General features: G+C 42.9%; 2 protein-coding genes across 2 annotated transcripts in view; one reads left to right on the top strand and one right to left on the bottom strand.

Annotated features, from left to right (window-relative positions):
• LOC306930227 (proteinase-activated receptor 3-like) overlaps positions 1 to 21108 on the bottom strand; it is a 401892-nt gene that overhangs the window by 372269 nt on the left and 8515 nt on the right.
• dock3 (dedicator of cytokinesis 3) overlaps positions 1 to 21108 on the top strand; it is a gene marked incomplete at both ends in the record, with an annotated part of 242237 nt that overhangs the window by 173980 nt on the left and 47149 nt on the right. Inside the window, 10 exons of the mRNA XM_079511052.1 lie at positions 6241 to 6389; positions 7900 to 7984; positions 9018 to 9059; positions 9726 to 9874; positions 13626 to 13707; positions 15345 to 15405; positions 16371 to 16518; positions 17138 to 17226; positions 19881 to 20006; positions 20750 to 20874. Of these exons, the coding sequence (XP_079367178.1) occupies positions 6241 to 6389; positions 7900 to 7984; positions 9018 to 9059; positions 9726 to 9874; positions 13626 to 13707; positions 15345 to 15405; positions 16371 to 16518; positions 17138 to 17226; positions 19881 to 20006; positions 20750 to 20874 (1056 nt within the window). The remainder of the gene's footprint in view (positions 1 to 6240; positions 6390 to 7899; positions 7985 to 9017; positions 9060 to 9725; positions 9875 to 13625; positions 13708 to 15344; positions 15406 to 16370; positions 16519 to 17137; positions 17227 to 19880; positions 20007 to 20749; positions 20875 to 21108) is intronic.

Raw genomic sequence — 21108 nt, forward strand, 5'->3', positions numbered from 1 at the left:
ATCATTTAATGACTTTTAATTTATACATCTTCATTACTCTAAATGATAAATGGTAAATGGTGCATTTATATAGTGCTTGTATCCAAAGCGCTTCACATAGATTCACATTACATTCACCCATTCATAGACCAGTGGTCTGAAAAAAATCATTAACATGGTGAATCACATCTTGATGATGTCATCAAGATGTGATTCACCATGTTTTTTCAGACCTCCAGTTCTAGGAAACACAGAATGGGGGGACTTTTTTATTATTTCCACAAAACAGCTCTAAGGTATATTAATGACATAGTAAAATGTTGAAAATGAGTGGAATGCCCCTTTAAGTTCACTGACACCTGGGGACCCCCAAAAAAGGAGACATCCAATTAATATTTTTCAGACCTATACAGGACGGTGAAACCAAACGCATCTGAAACTCCAAACACATTATTTGCTTCATGAACCCCAGCTCTCAGCTGTGAAATGGTTGCATTGAGTCTCAACATGTTGTGTTGCTGCTGACATCCGTAAAGATTTGTGAGGCTGTGGAAGAAATGTAGGGCATAGCAGTGGCGGCCATTTTGTGGTTCACCTCAAATTCACTTCAGATTAAAGAAAAATCAATACATTTTATATATAGAATCAAGCCTTCAGGGGTCCTGGTGGATCATCACCGTAATACCTGCATGGGAGCTGGGCAGCCATGTCATGTTAACTTGACTGTGCTTCAGTTCTATTCCGTTACTGGGTCACTGGGTCATGTGTTTAATGCCTACAGCCAACAGGAAGATAACACTTCTGTGAACTCTAGTCTATGGGCCTGAGGATGGTTAACTGCCACACTCTGCCCATATCAACCACCCACTGTACCCAGCACAATGTACAGTATCTCAAGCAGGCACTAACTCAATCTCAAGCCACCACGATTCCCAAGTATTGTCCAATCCAATCCACTATTTATAGAGCAGATTTAAAACAACAGTGTTGAACCAAAGTGCTGTACACTCAGTAACAAAAAAAATCTATAAAAAACTAAAATACCAAGAGCAAAAACAAAACACTTTTTTTCAGATGTGATTTAAGCAGGATTTGAGATGCTCTAACATGAGGTGGAAGGCACTAGAAGCTCGTTCCACAATATTCTTTAGTTATTGGCTTGTTTGAACCAAAAACACCTCTCTGTGAACAGACAGCAGAAATACATTTTCTGTTTTTTTGTGAAACTTGATCGATCCAATAGCTTTTTCAGCTTGGTCTTGTTTTGATCATGTTTCTTTCCGGTTGTCGTCTGATCCGGAAGCCCTAGGTGAACCCATAGGGTGCTTAAAAGCACCCTCTATCGTAAACCACTTCTCATGTCTGTGATCAAACAGTTCGACTCGCTCGTGCGACGCCAGTAAACATTCTGCTCACACGGCATGAGTCCCGGGATGCTTGGAACTCCCAGAGAGTAATGACACGGCTGTCTGCTTGTCTTGTAGTGACTCAAGGTCAAGGTGTTGGGTTGTGGGTCCATGTAGTTTATATTGAATGAGACAGCTGGACAAGGTTGCATCAGGGCTTATTTCTATTTCTCTCTCTGCCTCTTTCTCTCTCTCTCTCTCTCTCTCTCTCTCTCTCTCTCTCTCTCTCTCTCTCTCTCTCTCTCTCTCTTGGCTGGAGGGATGTTTACTTACTAAACAGATGTTTATATTTGTTTTCATGTATGGGAAAAAGACGAAAATAAATAGATGGAGGTCAGAGGTGTGACAGTTTAGCAGTTGTTAAGAATTTAGTTAAAGCACAACTATTGTTTTAATATAAATATTATTAAAAAGATGGAGGACTTGCATGTGTTAAAAATGAATGAATAATACAAATTATTATTTTCATTGTATTGTAGACTGTGATTGATTGTTTGAAAGAACTAATGTAGCAAACATTATCTCTCTCTCTCTCTCTCTCTCTCTCTCTCTCTCTCTCTCTCTCTCTCTCTCTCTCTCTCTCTCTCTCTCTCTCTCAAAGATGTCTCTAAACTTTGCACACTGGCATGTGGATGTTCAATGTTGTACAGAATGATATACCAGTATACACACACATTAAAGGGTGTAACTCAAATGTTTTTTTTCTGACAACACTGCAGAACTCAAGAACCTGATGTTGGACAGGAAATTGTGGAGGGCAGCGATCCAGGAATCTCGAGTTGGTGTTGGCTAGACCTCACTCTCGCAGTAACATAAGCCACATAGCAGTAAACTGGTAGAGCTGGCCGACTGTCTGACTTGTAAACAAACATACTCCATGCGTCGTGCGTGCAGCAGAGCTGCTGTCGCATCGCTTGAAGGGATGCAGCGCTCTGATTGGTTCAGAAACTGCCGCTTGAGGCTGAAACGTCAAAATAAAATTCCCAAATTAACCGCATTTCACCCCATCTTTAAACCTGTCATTAAAATCTTGCTAGTTTTGTATAGGCATTTGCCAGTATATCAGAAACAGCAAAGAACCCACAGAGCTCTGAAAATACATGCAAATAACTGACAAGTAAGTTGGAGAAAATTAAAATCTAAATCTAAACGTTGCTTAGCGACCACCTTGTTTGCGGAGGAGTCAGGTCGGGGCAACCTGCTCTCTTGTGGAAATGATTCTTTCTACAAGACACTCTTGATGAAGGTGCAGATAGGGACCCAACGTCACGTCAATATGCTTGAAGAGAACTGATGCTGCTGAGCAAGAGAGCAGTGTGTAGGATTTCCGTTCATGATTGTATCCTTTGTCACTGGTCGGGGCAACCTGCTCTCTTGTGGAAATGATTCTTTCTACAAGACACTCTTGATGAAGGTGCAGATAGGGACCCAACGTCACGTCAATATGCTTGAAGAGAACTGATGCTGCTGAGCAAGAGAGCAGTGTGTAGGATTTCCGTTCATGATTGTATCCTTTGTCACTATCCAATGCACCTGCATCTGTTCAGTGATGTACATGTACACCACTACTGTGCTTAAGTACAATTTTGATGTATTATAAGTTAATAAAACATCTAACGATGCACAAGTCACTGTGTGTTTCGGGTCTTGCAACAGACACCCTCCTCTAGCCCATTCTGGGCGGGAACCCCTTTTGGTGTTCTAACCCTTCTGGACGGGAACCCCTCTTGGGGTTCTGTACAGTATGTACAGTATTCAAAAAATTTAAAACTTTGATGCTGCCTGCTATATAAATATTTGAAGTTTTTCAGAAAGCTTAGGTCAGGATTTAGAGGCCTTTTTAGAATCGGCCTCAGTCCAAAATGGACTAGGCGACCCGACTGAGACTGATCAGACCCCGGCCTGTGTCCAAGTGGCATGCAATACTGCTCCCACAGTCCCACTGTCTCTTGGGGATTTAGGGTGGCAGGTGAGATGTTAGCAGCAGGTGTTGGCGACACTAGGATGCTCTAGGCAATGTGGGTTGCCTCCGGGCCTGGCTCCTCCTTTGTCTGACCAGAAGTGACTTCTGTGTGTTGCCGCTGGCCAGTCAAACATCTCATTCTGCCAAGAATGGATTATCGCAGTCTGTAGCTTGCTTGTGGGTTCTTTGTGATCTTGTGCTGTGCCTAAGTAACAGGGACGTCGCTGACAATTTGGTTGCCCTACTCGCATATATTTGTGCTGCCCACCCCCCTCTCGATGAGAGCGCTGTGTTATCTCATGCAGATCGGCTACTTTCGGTGTTGGCGAGGAACTACACATGGGCATGCGTTATTACACGGTGGAGCCGCAGAGAAAATTGTTATTATGAGGGTCGACTTGGCACTTTTTGCCACATTTTGTTACCCCCCTCGGCGTGTTGCCCTACTCGCAGTGCGTATTGCGCGTATACGTAGGGACAGCAGTCCCAAGTAATATTTTACTGGAGTATTTTCAATTTCAAGTACTTTATAATTAACTACATTTGAAAGGCAAAGTAGATGTTTATTATTATTACAAAACCACTTCAGAGTCAGACCTATATATATATTTATATACACACACACACACACACACACACACACACACACACACACACACACACACACACACACACACACACACACATACACACATACACACATACACACACACACAAAATAGCGTGTCTGTAAGCTCTTTTGTCAAAGGATGTTTAATACACTTTATTCAAACTTGTGAAACGGGACCTTCTGCATACTGAGTACTTTTACTTTGGTACTTTAAGTACAGTACATTTGATGCCAATACTTTTGTATTTCACTCTACACACTACATTTTGAATAAACTTGTAACAGCCTATTTCTGCAATATGGTATTGATACTTTTACTTGAGTATAAATGTGAGTACTTCTTCCATCCTTTGGGTGTATATATAATGACAATACAGTATATCATAGCTTGGAGTGAGTTATTGCTTAATTATATTTGTTTTACGGTTTGTGAATTGCTGTTTTTGGCACAGTCTGAATACACTTATGTACAGAGGTAGTCATGATTTATACCAGTGTTTGGTTCTGAAGCTTTTTAATTTCAAGCCCCCACCCCCATACTCGAGAACCATGTTTTTTCTCATCTTTAGAGTCTCCCGTTAATTGAATGAATTGTTGTTAAATTTTATTTTGGGACACTTTATTATTTAGACCTATACCCCAATCTCTGAAAAAGGCCAGTGCAAATATGACAAAGGTGACCAAAAAAGCCTATAACTTGAGAATGCTCACTCTTATCTTCATAATAATTTGCTGCGGTATGTCTGATGTAGGGTAGTCTACCCTACATCACCAAATAGTCAGAATGTAATTTACCAAAATAAATACTGTAAAATCGTCCTACTTTATGCGGAAACTGTACTTTAGTATGAAGCGCTAGCTGTATTTTCAGGTGTACAAACAATAATATTCAACATGATGCTAGGCTATTGTACTGGATCATTCTGACCAGGACACTGGGGAGTTATGCAATGTTTAAAGCATATTTGTTTTCCAATAACTTTCTCAAAGCTCCCTTCAGGTGCACAGAGATGGGCTAGAGAGAAGGGGAGTGAGTAGGTGGCAGTGTTGGTTTTGACAGCAAATTTTTATTTAGTTTTAGTCATAGTCTTTTGACAAAAAAATCATTAGCTAAATATTATGATTTTAGACTTTTAGTTGACTACAGTTGATTTTGTCGACAAACAATGTAATGTAGTAATGGCTGATTTACACTTGGTTGCATGCTGAAAATAGCTGATAGATCTGCCATTTTCAGAGCGCAACACCCGAACGCAACCAAACACACAATTACTTGTCTTTTAGTTCTACTAGTCCCTCCCTAACATTTTAGTCTAGTTTTTATTAATATATTTAGTCTCAGATTTAGTAATCTAGTTTTGTTTATATTTTGTTTTTATTTAGTTTTCGTCAGTGAAACAAGAACTGATCAATTATCAGTTAATTACCAGTGGCTGCCTTATATCTCCAGAATTGTGCTATGAAATGTAAATAATATCTGTCTATCTGTATTTATGTGTTTGTGTGGAAACAACAACAGGATCTGTCGAGGTGACTCTGTAACTGTGACAGTGTAGCATTAGCCTACTACAAATTACGGGGGCGTGATCAATGCCATTTGGCCACTCAGAATAGCCAAATGGCATTGACCACGCCTCCAGGTCTTAAGTTAAGTCATAAGACCTGGTACTTAAGACACGCATAATACTGCCCTCAGACTGTACAAATGGACTGTTATGGGTGCATTTGGTTGTATTTGTACACTCTCAGGTAGCACATTCCATTCTCCAAACCATTATATGTCGCACCTCACGCACAGCTGTTGGTTGTAGTGTCAAAATCGCGGGGATCGGCGGGTCCAACGGGGGTCCCCACGGAGGTCCCCACGGAGGTCTGCATGGGGGTCTGCGGTTACAGTGCCTCAACTGAGACTCAAATGTGTTACTGTTACCCATTAAATCAGTGGGTGTGCTCTGCTCTCATGTAGGTCTACGCACTGTTTTGCTGCGCTGCACTGTTATGCTGAAATTAGTTAGCCTAAAAAATTCTGAGGCATCATGGCGGCGGCGCCGCTTGTACGACCGTTTAGACGCTGGCATTAAAAGTGTCTGGTTGCGTAGAGACACGGCAGCCAATCAGAACTACTGTCAGTATGACTAGCATGTCGATCTGTCTAGTTTTCATGGGCATTGTTTGACCAGCAGCTTTACAAGCCGCTGGTAAAAGGGTAGTCGATTAACTTTTTTCGTCATAGTTTTTTAGTGGATTTAAAGAACACTGTCTATCTAATCTGTCTCCATCAGAAACACAAGGTAGAGTTGTTCTACAAACTTCGCCATGTGATGACGGAGCTGATTGACCTGAGGAGACAGCTGCTGTCTGGTCACCTGACCCAGGACCAGAGCCGAGAGGTCAAGAGACACGTCACCGTGCGCCTGGACTGGGGCAACGAGTGAGCATGCGCACGCACACACGCACGCACACACACACACACACACACACACACACACACACACACACACACACACACACACACACACACACACACACACATACATGCGCACGCCCGGGGGTCCTTAAATGTGTTAAAAAGCATCTACAGTTTTTCTTTTTTTAATCTAAATTTTTTTGGAACATTTTGAACAATTTTGTTTATTTTATTTACACAAATCTCTTCTGGGGGTGTCTGGTACAAAACATTTTGTACACACATAATATAACAGACAGACGCACATGAACATTGATTAATTGATTGATTGATTGATTGATTGATTGATTCATTCGTTGATTCATTGATTAGACAGAAATGTAAACAGCACGAGGTACAGGCAGGCATTTAGGCTAAAAGGACACACAAAAACGTACAGGGTACTTGTTTCCATTGAGTCGCACATCGGTTAGTTAGTGTGTGTGTGTGTGTGTGTGTGTGTGTGTGTGTGTGTGTGTGTGTGTGTGTGTGTGTGTGTGTGTGTGTGTGTGTGTGTGTGTGTGTGTGTGTGACTGTGTGTGTGTGTGTGTGTGTGTGTGTGTGTGTGTTTGCGTGCCTGCCTGCCTGCCTGCGTGCGTGCCTGCCTGCCTGCGTGCGTGCGTGCGTGCGTGCGTGCGTGCGTGCGTGCGTAATATATCATAATGGATGGATGGATGGATGATGTATGGGTAGTCATGGGAAGAGTTGGGTAGTCTAGCATGGCCAGAGTAACTGACCCTAACCCACAGCACTCTGATGATGAGTCAAATATAAAGCAAAAGTGAAACCTCTTCCCCACTTCGGTTTCAGCTTTACAGTTCTTTAGCAGAAATGGAAATAAAAAAATCAAATGTAATGATTTAGTTTAGTTTTTGTATAGAATTTTGGAGAGTATGGAAGAGTTGTCTGGCTATGCGAGACCAATGAATGGGTGGATGATGGCTGCTGCATGCTCATTTGGGATGTATGCTGAGGAAATAAAGGTGAAATTGAAAAATAGATGGATTCAGCACTTCACTATAGGGAGCACAGGCCCCTGGGAAAGAGAGTGAGACAGGGGAGTGGGGATTAAATAATTTACTACCATTTCAATGAAACATTAATTGGAATTTGTGCATTTGTAAATGTGTGCTTGGGGTCGGCAAAACAATATAATACAAATACACATCATCTGCATAAACACATTAAGATACTCCAAGACAATAAATATAACACTAGTGGCTGGTGCATTGGGGACACGAGAGAGAGAGAGAGAGAGAGAGAGAGAGAGCTTGCTTTGATTGAAATAGAAAATGATGATGATGGACAGTGTTCCTCAAGGGTGTGCATGCGTGCATGCGTGCATGTGTGTGCACCCTCTCTTTAGTTAATAAGGCATATCTGACACATAACCGATGTGTATACGTCAAGAGTATTGGAAAGCGTTTGACCTTGTAGTGTCCACCCCCCCCCCCCCTCCTCTCTCTCTCTCTCTCTCTCTCTCTGCCTCCCTCAGACACCTAGGATTGGACCTGGTACCGAGGAAGGAGTTTGAGATGGTGGACGCAGACCAGATCAGTGTGTCTGACCTCTACAAGATGGTATGGGACGTATTCTGTGTGGGGGGGGGGGGGGGGGGGGTAGTTTAAGGGAATGGGTTGGCAGAGTCAACACCTTGCATATTTGAAACCATTATGATGTTCTCTCTGGGAGTATCAAGGATGGATAGGATTAGGAGATAAAGCCAGAGAGGCCAGACTGAGATGTACAGAGGAGGGATAGTGAGTATATCGGTAGAAGGATGCTGAGGTTGGAACTTCCAGGCAGGAGGCATAGAGGAAGACCAAAGAGAAGATGTGTGAATGTAGTGAAAGAGGACATTAAGTTAGTTGGTGTGAGAGAAGACGAGGCAGAGGACAGGGTGAGACGGAGGCAGATGATTCACTGTGGCGACCCCTGAAGGGAACAGCCAAAAGGAAAAGAAGAAGATATAGGACTACAATATTGATTACGTTTTCCATGAATTGAATAATCGAGAAGCACATGAAGTAAATATGTGAATTAATAAGTAAATAAATACATAAGAAAATAAATCAGTTGGGTTAACTGTTGCACCACTATCTATGCCGTACAGCGGTCATAGACCGCCGTTCTGCTGATTGACCCTCTGTTCTGTTGCCATAGTGACAACCTCCTGAAGAGAGGAAGACCATATACTGTATGGTATACAGTATATCGTTGCTGTCGGGCACAAAGAAACCTCTGGAACAGGTTCAGAGGTGTTACAACTTGCGTGAAAGAGTCAACTGCAGTCAACTAGATGGAAGCACATTTATGCCCCCTGGATACAATGGTCCTATTTCTCCATCTTAGAATAGAATTTATCTTCTTTTTGTTTTGTTAGTGTGAAGTAAAGCAATAATAGGTTGCATCACAATTCAGAACATTCTATTTTGATTCAGCAGTGGCAGAAATGGGCTTCCAGAGAGAAGAGGAGAGGAGTGGAGAGAAGCAGCTGAACAGAATAAGACAAATAACTAATCTAATGTATTTCTCTTTTTATGTGCGTGTGTGCGTGTGTGTGTGTGTGTGTGTGTGTGCACGTGTGTGTGTCCACGTGTGTGTGTCCTGCAGCATCTATCCAGTAGACACAGCGTGCAGCAGAGCACCACTCAGGTACTAGTTAACACAAACAGTCACTCACGTCTCTGTCTCTCTCCTTGGTGTGTGGACTATATTGCCCTCTATTGGCAAATAGCAGTACAAATGTAGTAGAGTACAGGAAAATTACGTATTTATCCCATAATGAAGTACAGAGATTGTTGGTATGAAGGTATATACTGTACAAAATCATTATGATATAGAGTATATAGAGTGCAGCCCTGAGTGGGCAACCCAGCCTGGCAGAGATATGCCTGTCCATTGGTCAAAACCCCTTTCGCTCATTTGTGTGGTTTTCAACCATGTTCATATCAAGATCCATTATTTATTCGGCATTTAGGCCACGGACCACCAAAACCAGATGTTTAACAATATTTTAACTCTTGGGAGCGTAAAATGAAACCAACTGGAGGTTGGGTACCAACTCTCCATCTTTTAGCTGGGGACCACCTTCGACCCCCTCAATGGCCACTGGTGGTCTCCGGAACAGTAGTTGAGAACCAGTGATGTAGTAATATTGGGCCCCAACCAGCCGGGCCAAACTAGCAATACCTACAGTATTTGACCACTTGGAAAGCCGCGCTTCTCAGGACAGTCCTGGGGTCTTTGGTTAAGAAGGCATTTGTAGAATCTTAATGGGTTCGACACGTGAAGAGTGTGTGTTTTGATGTGTATTTCCAGGGGGAAAAGCAGCGACACGGAGAGCCGTGCAGACTTCCTGTTCCTCATCACTTGCTGGTCAACCTCAAGAGTTTCACATACAACACTATAGGAGAAGACACCGATATATTCTTCTCTCTGTACGACCTGAGAGAGAGCAAGACCATCAGGTATTATACACGCACGCACGCACGCACGCACGCACGCACGTTAAATCCACACCAAGCAATTATCCTACATTATAATTTGGCCACCCCTACGATATAATGGAAACAGACACTTTGTGGCCCCATGTATCCTCTGCGCTCTGCATGGCCCCACCAATTGTGACCACTTTATTATCTCTTTATAATGGTATGAACCACTGACAGAATTGTCACGGTTTGCAGGACCCAAGTGCAAGAACTCAAACAAAGGCAGGACAAGAAGATCACATAAACTAGACTTTACTTGGTAAATTACATAGAATAACAGAAGTACGTACATACACTGAACATAAAACCTGACACTAACTTAGGTCATATTCACACCAGAAAGCTTTACTGCGATTGAAAAAAATCCTGCTGCACATTGTCGGAAAGTGCGCTTCGTTTGGCAGGTGTGAAGCCTCATTCGAATCCTAATGTGAATCAAAGAACCGCATTCTACTTCGCCAAAAAACGGGGGTTTCGCTTCGCTTCCAATCGCACTTGATTTCGATTCGGTGCAGGTGTGAATGTAATCCGCAGCAAATAAAGGAAATGAAGCAAGCTATGTGGCGGATGAGGAGCTAAACACTGATATATAATATAGGGATATTAATTTTACGCAGCGCAAAGATGTCCCGTTACCGTGGATAGACGTGGGCAAATAAGGAGACCTCATTGAAATACGAGGACGAGTACATTAATCAATTGCTTAAGGAAACAAATAAAAACACTGTAGTGTACAGAATATTCAGTCCATCTGTGCGTAAACATGGAGTGTTGTCACTGCTGTCACTGTGTGGGGAGGGAGTGGGGACTTTCTTCATCTCGATAAACTTGTAAACGTCCGAGGTCGGATTCATTTTGTGCTGCTGTCTGCGCTGTGTCTCCACATGCCCAAAAGAACATTGTGTGCGTGCGCGCAAGCACACACACTGTGCACATGAGTGAGAGAGAGAGAGAGAGCGACGTCTAGTCCCAGACACGTTACCCTAATTTTACGTCCTAACTATTACTCAAAGTATAATTTTAAAACCATATGTGTAGTTTATGAATTGAACACATTGATAAAGTTCCCTGCTGCGTTTCCAATTGCTGTGAATGGCAGCGCAGTGTGAAGGCAAAGGCAGCAAATTAAATATGCAAGGATGATGCAACGAACTTCTCTGCCCATTCGCATCGACTCTACTGAAGTATAGTGTGAATATGACCTTAAACGTGTAGTGAAATGAAAAATACGTTTTTCACACTTTTAGACCATATCCGTGGTCATCATATGGGCATACCTAACAATGGATGCCAAAAAAACGAGAACATTTTCATTTTTGTGTGTTTTTATATCAAACGTCCATAAAAAAATATTTTTTATTACTTCCTGAAAACAAAAACATGCTGCGTGATGACGTGTCGAGGCCAACATCGATAAAAGCCAATAAAAATGAAGCTCACCCGTTTAATTCCCCATATCTCCGCATCCGTCCAGCACAGGCTGCACAGCTGCTACTGATTACAGACATCTTCCGTTTTTATTCCCATTCAAGATAACATCCAGGGAGTGTATTACTCGGTTTCAACTTAATCATCACGCTAAAAAATGTATCTGAAAACATTATAGGGTAGAAATAAGCCACATAAGAGTAAACTGGTAAAGCTGGACGACTATCTGATTTGTAAACAAACATCCACACGCTGTCCTGCGTAGCATAGCTACGGCCCCTAGCTACCGTCCCATCCCCTGAAGGGATGCGACGCTCTGATTGGTTCAGAAACTTCATAGCGGTGTTTCAACTTGAAACTTCACAATAAAATGTCCACCATTTCCGTTTCACTACACCTTTAAGATCCAGCACTGAACAAACACAAGGCAGAGTTTAAATGAAATAGTCACTGGAGCTCATCACCCAACCTGGCTCAGCTGGTCCCCACAGGTGATGGCACTCAGGGCAATCAGAGTCAGAGGAGCAGGACTTGGAGAGACAGAGGAAATCATGGGCAAACAAGGAGGGGCTCAGGATGTGTGACCATGACAAGAATCCACAAAAAACAAAAAATCGGTGCGAGTGTGTTTTGGGGTTAGTGTTCCGGTTTACCCCTTTACTTATGTAAAAAAAAAAAAAAGAGTAGCCTACTTCTTCCATTACTGTTAATAACACATAGGCCTGCATGCCACTTAATGAGGATACATTAATAATGCATTGACAGTGGTAAAGACGCTAGGAGCATGAAATGCTAATGGTGCTAAGTTTGCCTTGAAGTGACAGCTGAGATGCTGTGCTGTGCGTGCGTGCGTGCGTGCGTGCGTGCGTGCGTGCGTGCGTGCTTGCGTGCGTACCTGCCTGCGTGCGTGCGTGCGTGCCTGCGTGCCTGCGTGCGTGCGTGCGTGCGTGCGCAAGTGGCTGTGCGCAAGGTGTGTATGTACTGTAAGTGTCTTACTCTGTCCACAGGGGGTGACAGTGGGAACAGTGGGAGCTGACATTTATCCACATGACTCCTCTCTCCACTGCAATAATTACGCCCCATGCAGACAGCATCATAGATTGCCTCATTGACTTGTATCCGTGCAGGAAATACATTTTTGGTCGGCTCTCTTTTTATGCAATATACCCTTTATTAGTTCTGCTATTAGACGATGTGTTGCTGCTGTGACCTATACAGTACAGTAGTATTTTAATGTGACGATGTGATGTGAGGTGACTCTATAGCTGACACCAACTCAGAACGCCTGCATTGCCATCCTCCACTCCCACCAGTGTTAATATTGGTAGTTGTGGCTTGCGTGTAGTTGGTAAATGGCGCTTTTATATAGCGCTTTTATCCAAAGCGCTTTACATCGTGCATTACATTCACCCATTCATATACTGATGGCAGAGGAAACCATGCAAGGCACCAACCTGCACATAATAGAGCAATTAGGGTTTCAGAGTCTTGGTCAACAACACTAACTCTGGGGGATCCTGGGATCGAACTGGGAACCTCATGGTTCCCATCTGGCAGCTCTACCGGCCACTCTACCCCTGAGCCACTACCACTGTTATTTGGGCTTGCTTCCTAAATGTTATCATAGACATAGCGAAATGGTTGCTTATTTCTCTTGCGTAATCTAGCAACACTGGCTGTCATGTGTATCTACACGGCAAGGATGTCTAATTTAGACATCCCAATTCGAGCCACTAAGTGGGTGCCGTCGTCTGGCGGCAGATCTCGCGGACGGCAGATCTCGCGGACGTCCTATGACGTTGATAATAAAGTAGATTTTCCTCTGATTTTAGTATGAAATCTTGCGAAGATTGTGTGGCTTGTGACGATCGGATTCAATATTTATTTCAGTGACCTTTGGGCCAAAAAATGGTTCAGAAGCTGTGTTCACGTTCCCTCTTCCATTGGAAATAATAGACTCTTCTTCCGGTACAGTAGGCTACAGACCAACAAACAGCCTCAGCATTAAAAATGAAGGTGATCAAACCAATGAGGAAATTCAGCAAATTAAAGAAACATTCAAACTTGAATTGAAGAAATGTTTTACATAATTAGGATACTTGTGATTTGTTGGTGTCTTATGTTTCGATCATATATATATTTTTGTACACGCTTTTTTACGAGGAAAAAAAAAGCTTTTTAGGATAATTAATTTACAAAACCTCACTATATCACATATGTCTCCTTTTCTTTGTTAAAGAGTAAAAAAGAGCATGTTTTGAGGATGTGTGGACTATGACGTTTCTTCTTTCCTTTTCAGTGAGAGGTTTATGGTGAGACTGAACAAGAATGGAGGCCCTAAGAACCCAGAGAAGCTGGACAGGCTATGTGCTCTGTTTACGGTCAGTTGACGCGCACACGCACGCACACACGCACACACGGCCCGGGCCCGTGGAGTTAAGGCCTGGCCCGGCGTGGTACCACAGTTTTAACCCATTTTGGGCGGGAACCCCTTTTGGTGTTAGCATTATGTTATGCTTTAGCTATTGAAAAATAGCAGATCTACAAGCTCATAAGCGCCACCGAGTGGCGCGCTACGAGCTTGTAGGTCTGCTATTTTAGAAAAATCGAAGAACGACTGACATAGAAACATAGCTTTTTCAGAAAACTGTCAGGATGTAGAAGACATTTTTAGAATCTGATCTCAGGTCAAAATGAGCCCGACCCGACCCGAAGCCTGACACCTTTTTATTTATTTATTATTTCTAGCATGCGCGCCGCTTTATTGGTGCACGCAGGCACTCACTCTCAGATGCATCTCGCGCTCTGATAAACCCACATTAAGAACAAGAAGTCAAGAACACACACATCACACTAAAAAGTAGTTAATTGTAGTTGTAACTACTATAACTGCTGCACTCTACTCTACTCTACTCTACTTGCAGCGCGACGCGTTGTGAGCTTGTAGATCAGCTATCGCGGACTCGCGCTGCACGATAAAATCCAACAATAATAAGTCAATAAAACACTTACATTATCTGCGCTGTACAAAACCAACTTTGTTTAGTGTGGTAATTCTCCCGCAGTATTTAAATTATTTGTGTGTGCGCGCACACGCGTGCGCGTACACAGCTGCACTGCATAATAATTAGGAGAGAGAGAGAGAGAGAGAGGACGAGAGTATGGTGCGCACGGAGAGACAGAGAGATAGAATATAAACACGTTGTTTGTTAAAAGTCTTTAGTCTTTACCAGATTTTAGTGTGTGGGAGGGGGGGGGGGGGTCTGGGCGGGGTTGTTTTCACGTCACTATGGACCGGACAGCAGCATGCTGCCGAAGCAAGTCCAGTCTAGGTGAAATTCACATCGGGAAAAAACAAATTCGGTACTCTATAACACCCCAAATTAAAAGTAAACAACTTAAGAGCCAACAACCATGTTGAAGAAAGTGTAACCACATGAACCCCGACCATACACATGTTTTCTGGAATTGTGCAAAAATACAACCTTTCTGGATGATAATGCATACAGCCATATGTGAGATAATAGGATACGACATTCCATGTTCTTGTCTTGTACTGTATCTGGGTCATATAGAAGAATCTGTACATCCGGGAGACCAATACCTGGTCAAAATCTTCTTAGCTGCTGGGAAAAAAGCGATCACAAAAAACTGGCTCAAGACTGACATACCGGACTATAAATCATGGACAATATTGAAGACATGGAAAAGTTGACATTCAAATTAAGAATACGAGAAGATCTTTATGAAAAAAGATGGGAAAATGGTCACTGTATGAATGGAAAAGAGGTGAATTGTGATAGAGTAAAGGTCTGTTTGAAGTTGAAATAAAAAGAAATTCACATCGGAAAATTAATATAACGGCGTGTGAGCCTGGCCCGGCCCTGGGCCCGTTGGTCAGGGACAGACACGGCCCGGGCCCGGCCCGTTGTGGCGGGCCGGGACCCGGCAGGTCCCAACGGGCTTGCAGGGCTCTAACACACACATCACAAGTGTCTTTCTCTCTGTCTCTTTGTAGGATCTGAGTAACAAAGACATGAAGAGGGACCTTTACATCATCTCCCACGTTATCAGAACTGGTAAGTACTCATGCGCATACACACACGCACACACGTGCACGTATCTTTTGGTTAAAAATATATATTCGAAGATTTGCAAAAAATATATTCAGTATATGAATAGCAAAATTATAAAATATGGTTAAAAAGTTTCTGGGGAGGACCGCCAGAACCCCCGAGATGTTCACTTAAACCCCCCACGCACACACATGCTTGTGACCCATCAGCGGTCATCGTTGCAAGACACAAGTCCTGCTGCTCCATTGTTGTAAATGCTGCTAGTGCTTGCTAATGTTGAGCTACTACTTCTGGGGCGCAGCTCTGCGTGTTATAGGAGCTGTGTGAAGTTGTGTGATTCTGTGACCTGCATTATGGAGCAACTAACTGTGCTGTAACGTGACTTACCCGGACGTGTGTCATCAACGGCAAAATACTTGAATTTATGGATATTTAAAAAAATAGCAGTGACAACCAGGGCTGCCAACACTCCTGGATCCTGCAGCACCCCTGCGTTGTTATTTTTCCTGGATTTCTCCTGGATTTGGTATCAAACTCCCAACATTCACCAGAACACAGGAACTTACATCTACTATGTTAAAAGGTTTCTGGGAAAGGACCCCCAGAACCCCGTTATGATATGTTCACTTAAATAATGAATGGTTAATATTATATAAAGATGGGTCTTACATTGCTTCAGTCATCAAATCAATTTCTGTAGGCCTACTTTTTGCATTTTAATGGCTGAAACTGTACCCATCGTTTTCCAATGCTAGTAAAGCAACTCCCAACATTCACCAGAACACAGTAAATTACATCTACTCTGTTAAACAGTTTCTGGGGGAGGACCCGGCCCCCACCCCCCAAAAAACATCTCCTGAATTCTCTCAGTTTGGACACATGAGGTTTCTACCCAACAGAGACGATGTGGCTTTGCTGTTGCTCTCCGATTTACTTCAACTCATCAAGTAGGCTATATTTCCCCTCAGGTCGTATGTTGCTGAATGACAGTAAGAAGGGTCCATCTCACGTCCAGTATCGTCGTCCGTACGGCTGTGCCGTGCTGGCCATGAGCGACGTGCTTCAGACCATCTCAGAGCTCAAGGAAGAGAAGGACTTTGTCCTCAAAGTCTACACGTAAGTATAGTAGGGGTGGGCAAAAAAATCGATTCAGTGATACAGTATATTGCAATTTCTAATGACACAATATCAATATCGAATCGCCAAGTTCAGAATCGATTTTTCGATATTTATGTATTTATTTATCACATCAGAAAGACTGACTGACGTTATCTGGCTGCATTGAAGTGTATGTTTATTATGTTTAGAATTGCTTTACAATGTTCTAGTATGATTGAACTTTTCATGGTCTATATTGTTTAGAATTGTTTTAAAATGTTCTAGTATAATAAAAGCAAAGTAACTTGGGAGAAAAATAAATCGCAATATCGAATCGCAATATATTTTACGATCGCATTATAAATCGAATCAACACCCTGTGAATCGTCTCACCCCTAAAGTATAGCAACGTTCATCCATGGTGAGTTATGTCAGCACTGACGAAGGGCTCGTTTTCATTTTCTTTAAAAGAACCCCGGGTTAGCACAGACATTACAGGAGAGGGAAACAACAGTGATGTATACGTATATTAACATAATACATGTTTCTTTTTCTAGCAAAACAAATAAAAAGGGCTCGCTTTTCTCTCTTCTCCTCGGTTTCTAAGTTCTATGATTTCCTCCCCTCTGTCTCTCAGGTGTAACAATGAGAACGAGTGGTACCAGATCCATGAGAACATCATACGCAAGTCCAGCACCAAGTACACTGCTCCCAGCAGCAACTACGGTACGATATAAATACACTGCTCCCAGCAGCAACTACGGTACGATATAAATACACTGCTCCCAGCAGCAACTACAGTACGATATAAATACACTGCTCCCAGCAGCAACTACAGTACGATATAAATACACTGCTCCCAGCAGCAACTACAGTACGATATAAATACACTGCTCCCAGCAGCAACTACGGTAGGATATAAATACACTGCTCCCAGCAGCAACTACGATACGATATAAATACACTGCTCCCAGCAGCAACTACGGTACGATATAAATACACTGCTCCCAGCAGCAACTACGGTACGATATAAATACACTGCTCCCAGCAGCAACTACGGTACGATATAAATACACTGCTCCCAGCAGCAACTACGGTACGATATAAATACACTGCTCCCAGCAGCAACTATGGTACGATATAAATACACTGCTCCCAGCAGCAACTACGGTACGATATAAATACACTGCTCCCAGCAGCAACTACGGTACGATATAAAAACACTGCTCCCAGCAGCAACTACGGTATGATATAAATACACTGCTCCCAGTAGCAACTACGGTATGATATAAATACACTGCTCCCAGCAGCAACTACGGTACGATATAAATACACTGCTCCCAGCAGCAACTACGGTACGATATAAATACACTGCTCCCAGCAGCAACTACGGTACGATATAAATACACTGCTCCCAGTAGCAACTACGGTATGATATAAATACACTGCTCCCAGCAGCAACTACGGTACGTTATAAATACACTGCTCCCAGCAGCAACTATGGTACGATATAAATACACTGCTCCCAGCAGCAACTACGGTATGATATAAGTACACTGCTCCCAGTAGCAACTACGGTACGATATAAATACATTGCTCCCAGTAGCAACTACGGTACGATATAAATACACTGCTCCCAGCAGCAACTACGGTACGATATAAATACACTGCTCCCAGCAGCAACTACGGTACGATATAAGTACACTGCTCCCAGCAGCAACTACGGTACGATATAAATACACTGCTCCCAGCAGCAACTACGGTACGACATAAATACACTGCTCCCAGCAGCAACTACGGTACGATATAAATACACTGCTCCCAGCAGCAACTACGGTACGATATAAATACACTGCTCCCAGCAGCAACTATGGTACGATATAAATACACTGCTCCCAGCAGCAACTACAGTACGATATAAATACACTGCTCCCAGTAGCAACTACGGTACGATATAAATACACTGCTCCCAGCAGCAACTACGGTACGATATAAATACACTGCTCCCAGCAGCAACTACAGTACGATATAAATACACTGCTCCCAGCAGCAACTACGGTACGATATAAATACACTGCTCCCAGCAGCAACTACGGTACGATATAAATACACTGCTCCCAGCAGCAACTACGGTACGATATAAATACACTGCTCCCAGTAGCAACTACGGTACGACATAAATACACTGCTCCCAGTAGCAACTACGGTACGACATAAATACACTGCTCCCAGTAGCAACTACGGTACGACATAAATACACTGCTCCCAGCAGCAACTACGGTATGATATAAATACACTGCTCCCAGCAGCAACTATGGTACGATATAAATACACTGCTCCCAGCAGCAACTACGGTACGATATAAATACACTGCTCCCAGCAGCAACTACGGTACGTAGGTTTTTGAGGTATTTGTACTTTACTTGAGTATTTCCAATTTCCAGTACTTTTTCTTCTACTCCACTACATCCCAGAAGCAAATATTGTACTTTTACTCCACTACATCTATTTGAAAATTTTAGTTACTGATGCGACACATTGTGAGCTTGTCTCTGCAAAACATTTGAAAACTCTAGGGACATTCTGCATAGTGAGTACTTTCCACTTTTGGTACTTTAAGTACATTTTTATGCCAATATGTTTTTCTTTCCGGACTTAATGTAGTACTTTTTCCACCACTGCAGATTGACCAGCTCACAATACGGATGCAGGGGTGTAAAGGAGTAGTTCACCCCACAAAACATTGACTTATTTTCTATCAATTACACACCCCTTGAAGCCTTTTATTTTTGTCGCATTCCTAAGCCAATAATGTGATGACTCTTTCCGCTGGACATGAATACAACGCTTGTGTGTAATTGTACTAATTGATAGAAAATAAAGTCATTGTTTGGGTGAACTACACCGTTAAGTGGTTAGCCAAACTGTTGACCTATATCTGAAAAATAAATGCTTGCCAATAGCTTTCTTGACAAAATGGGTTCATAAAGGTGTCTACTAACACATCTCAATTTGTTCCGACCCACCTCCATGGGGGAAACGTCGTGGGAGGCGATCACAGTTGGGGTACCCAGAGGTTCTGGGCGAAAAACTGGGAAAATGAAAATGGGACAATATTAATTTGTGGATATGTCTAATTACCGGTAATTTACCATTTCAACCAGGAATGGTTTGCATTTTTATATAATCACGGGTGACGGGTCGCGTGTTGTCACAATTTGACCTGTGAGGGCCTCTGTCTCACATCAGTCATGCATGGTTTTGTGTGTGTGTGTGTGTGTGTGTGTGTGTGTGTGTGTGTGTGTGTGTGTGTGTGTGTGTGTGTGTGTGTGTGTGTGTGTGTGTGTGTGTGTGCGTGTGCGTGTGTGTGCGTGCTTCAGGCCTGGTCATCTCCCTCCAGTTGTTCCGTGGAGACATGGAGCAGGTCCGCAGAGACTGTCCGCTCATCTTCAGCAGAGGAGTGGCCGTCACACGCAAGCTGGGCTTCCCCGACGTCATCATGCCAGGTGAGGATCACATGATACACATGCACCAATAGAGTACCAGAGTCTTTTATAGACTAGAGTAGTAGTTGCTCTATTCCTGTACACACACCAGTGTTACGTTTCATTTAGTTTTAGCAATATTTTAGTCATCATATGTAATGTTTTAGTCTAGTTTTAGTTGACTAAATAACAAGATTTTAGTCGACTAAATCTACAGTTGATTTTGTCGACACAAATGTCGTTTGGCGGGCTTTGATGGTGTCGTAATGCCTGATTTTACACTTGGTTGCATACTTAAAATACAAGTGAGCTTGTAGATCTGCTATTTTCAGAGTGCAACCAGGACTGTTTGGTAGTCAGATTTATGGGTGTCGGACTAACGCTACGCACCCCAATCAAACATAAAATGACTTGTCTTTTAGTTCTACTGGAGCTCTTCTCTGCTAGTCCCTCCCTAACATTTTTGTCTAGTTTTTATTTGTTGGCGAAATTGTCAATATATTTAGGCATAGTTTTTAACTTTTCTCTTTTTCTTTGAGGGGGGGGGGGGGGGGGGGGACTTTCGTAAGTGGAAAGTCGACAAACATGTTTGTCGACCGCCACCGCCCCAGCCCTTCTCTCTGTTTTTACTTACCACCGCTCAACGTTATTTCAGCTCCAGTGGTCACCTCACCACCGAAAATCCAGACTATGAATGAGCCTTTACAGTACTTTGCCCAATGCTTTGGAAGTAAGTAACTGTATGTCCTTGGTCTGATTCTCAGGTGACGTCCGTAATGACCTGTACCTGACCCTGGAGCGTGGGGACTTTGAGAGAGGAGGGAAGAGTGTCCAGAAGAACATAGAGGTCACAGTCTACGTCCTGTACGCTGATGGAGACATACTGAAGGTACATACAGACATGCTACTAAATGTCCTGTACACTGATGGAGTACACTCTTTGACTGCTAATTAATTGAGTAAATGATGACTAGCCTGGTTAACCACTCCCCCTTGAAAACGTTTCAGTCCTTTGAAATATTTTCAAGGGGGAGTGGTTAACCAGCCTACAAGAGGACCCCAATGGAAAGAAGCCAATAGGCTTTCTTGGATTCATCCTTTTAGCAGACCTTGTATTGAACTG

This window comes from Electrona antarctica (assembly GCF_951216825.1).
Source record: "Electrona antarctica genome assembly, chromosome: 9".
In the NCBI taxonomy this organism is placed as follows: Eukaryota; Metazoa; Chordata; class Actinopteri; order Myctophiformes; family Myctophidae; genus Electrona; species Electrona antarctica.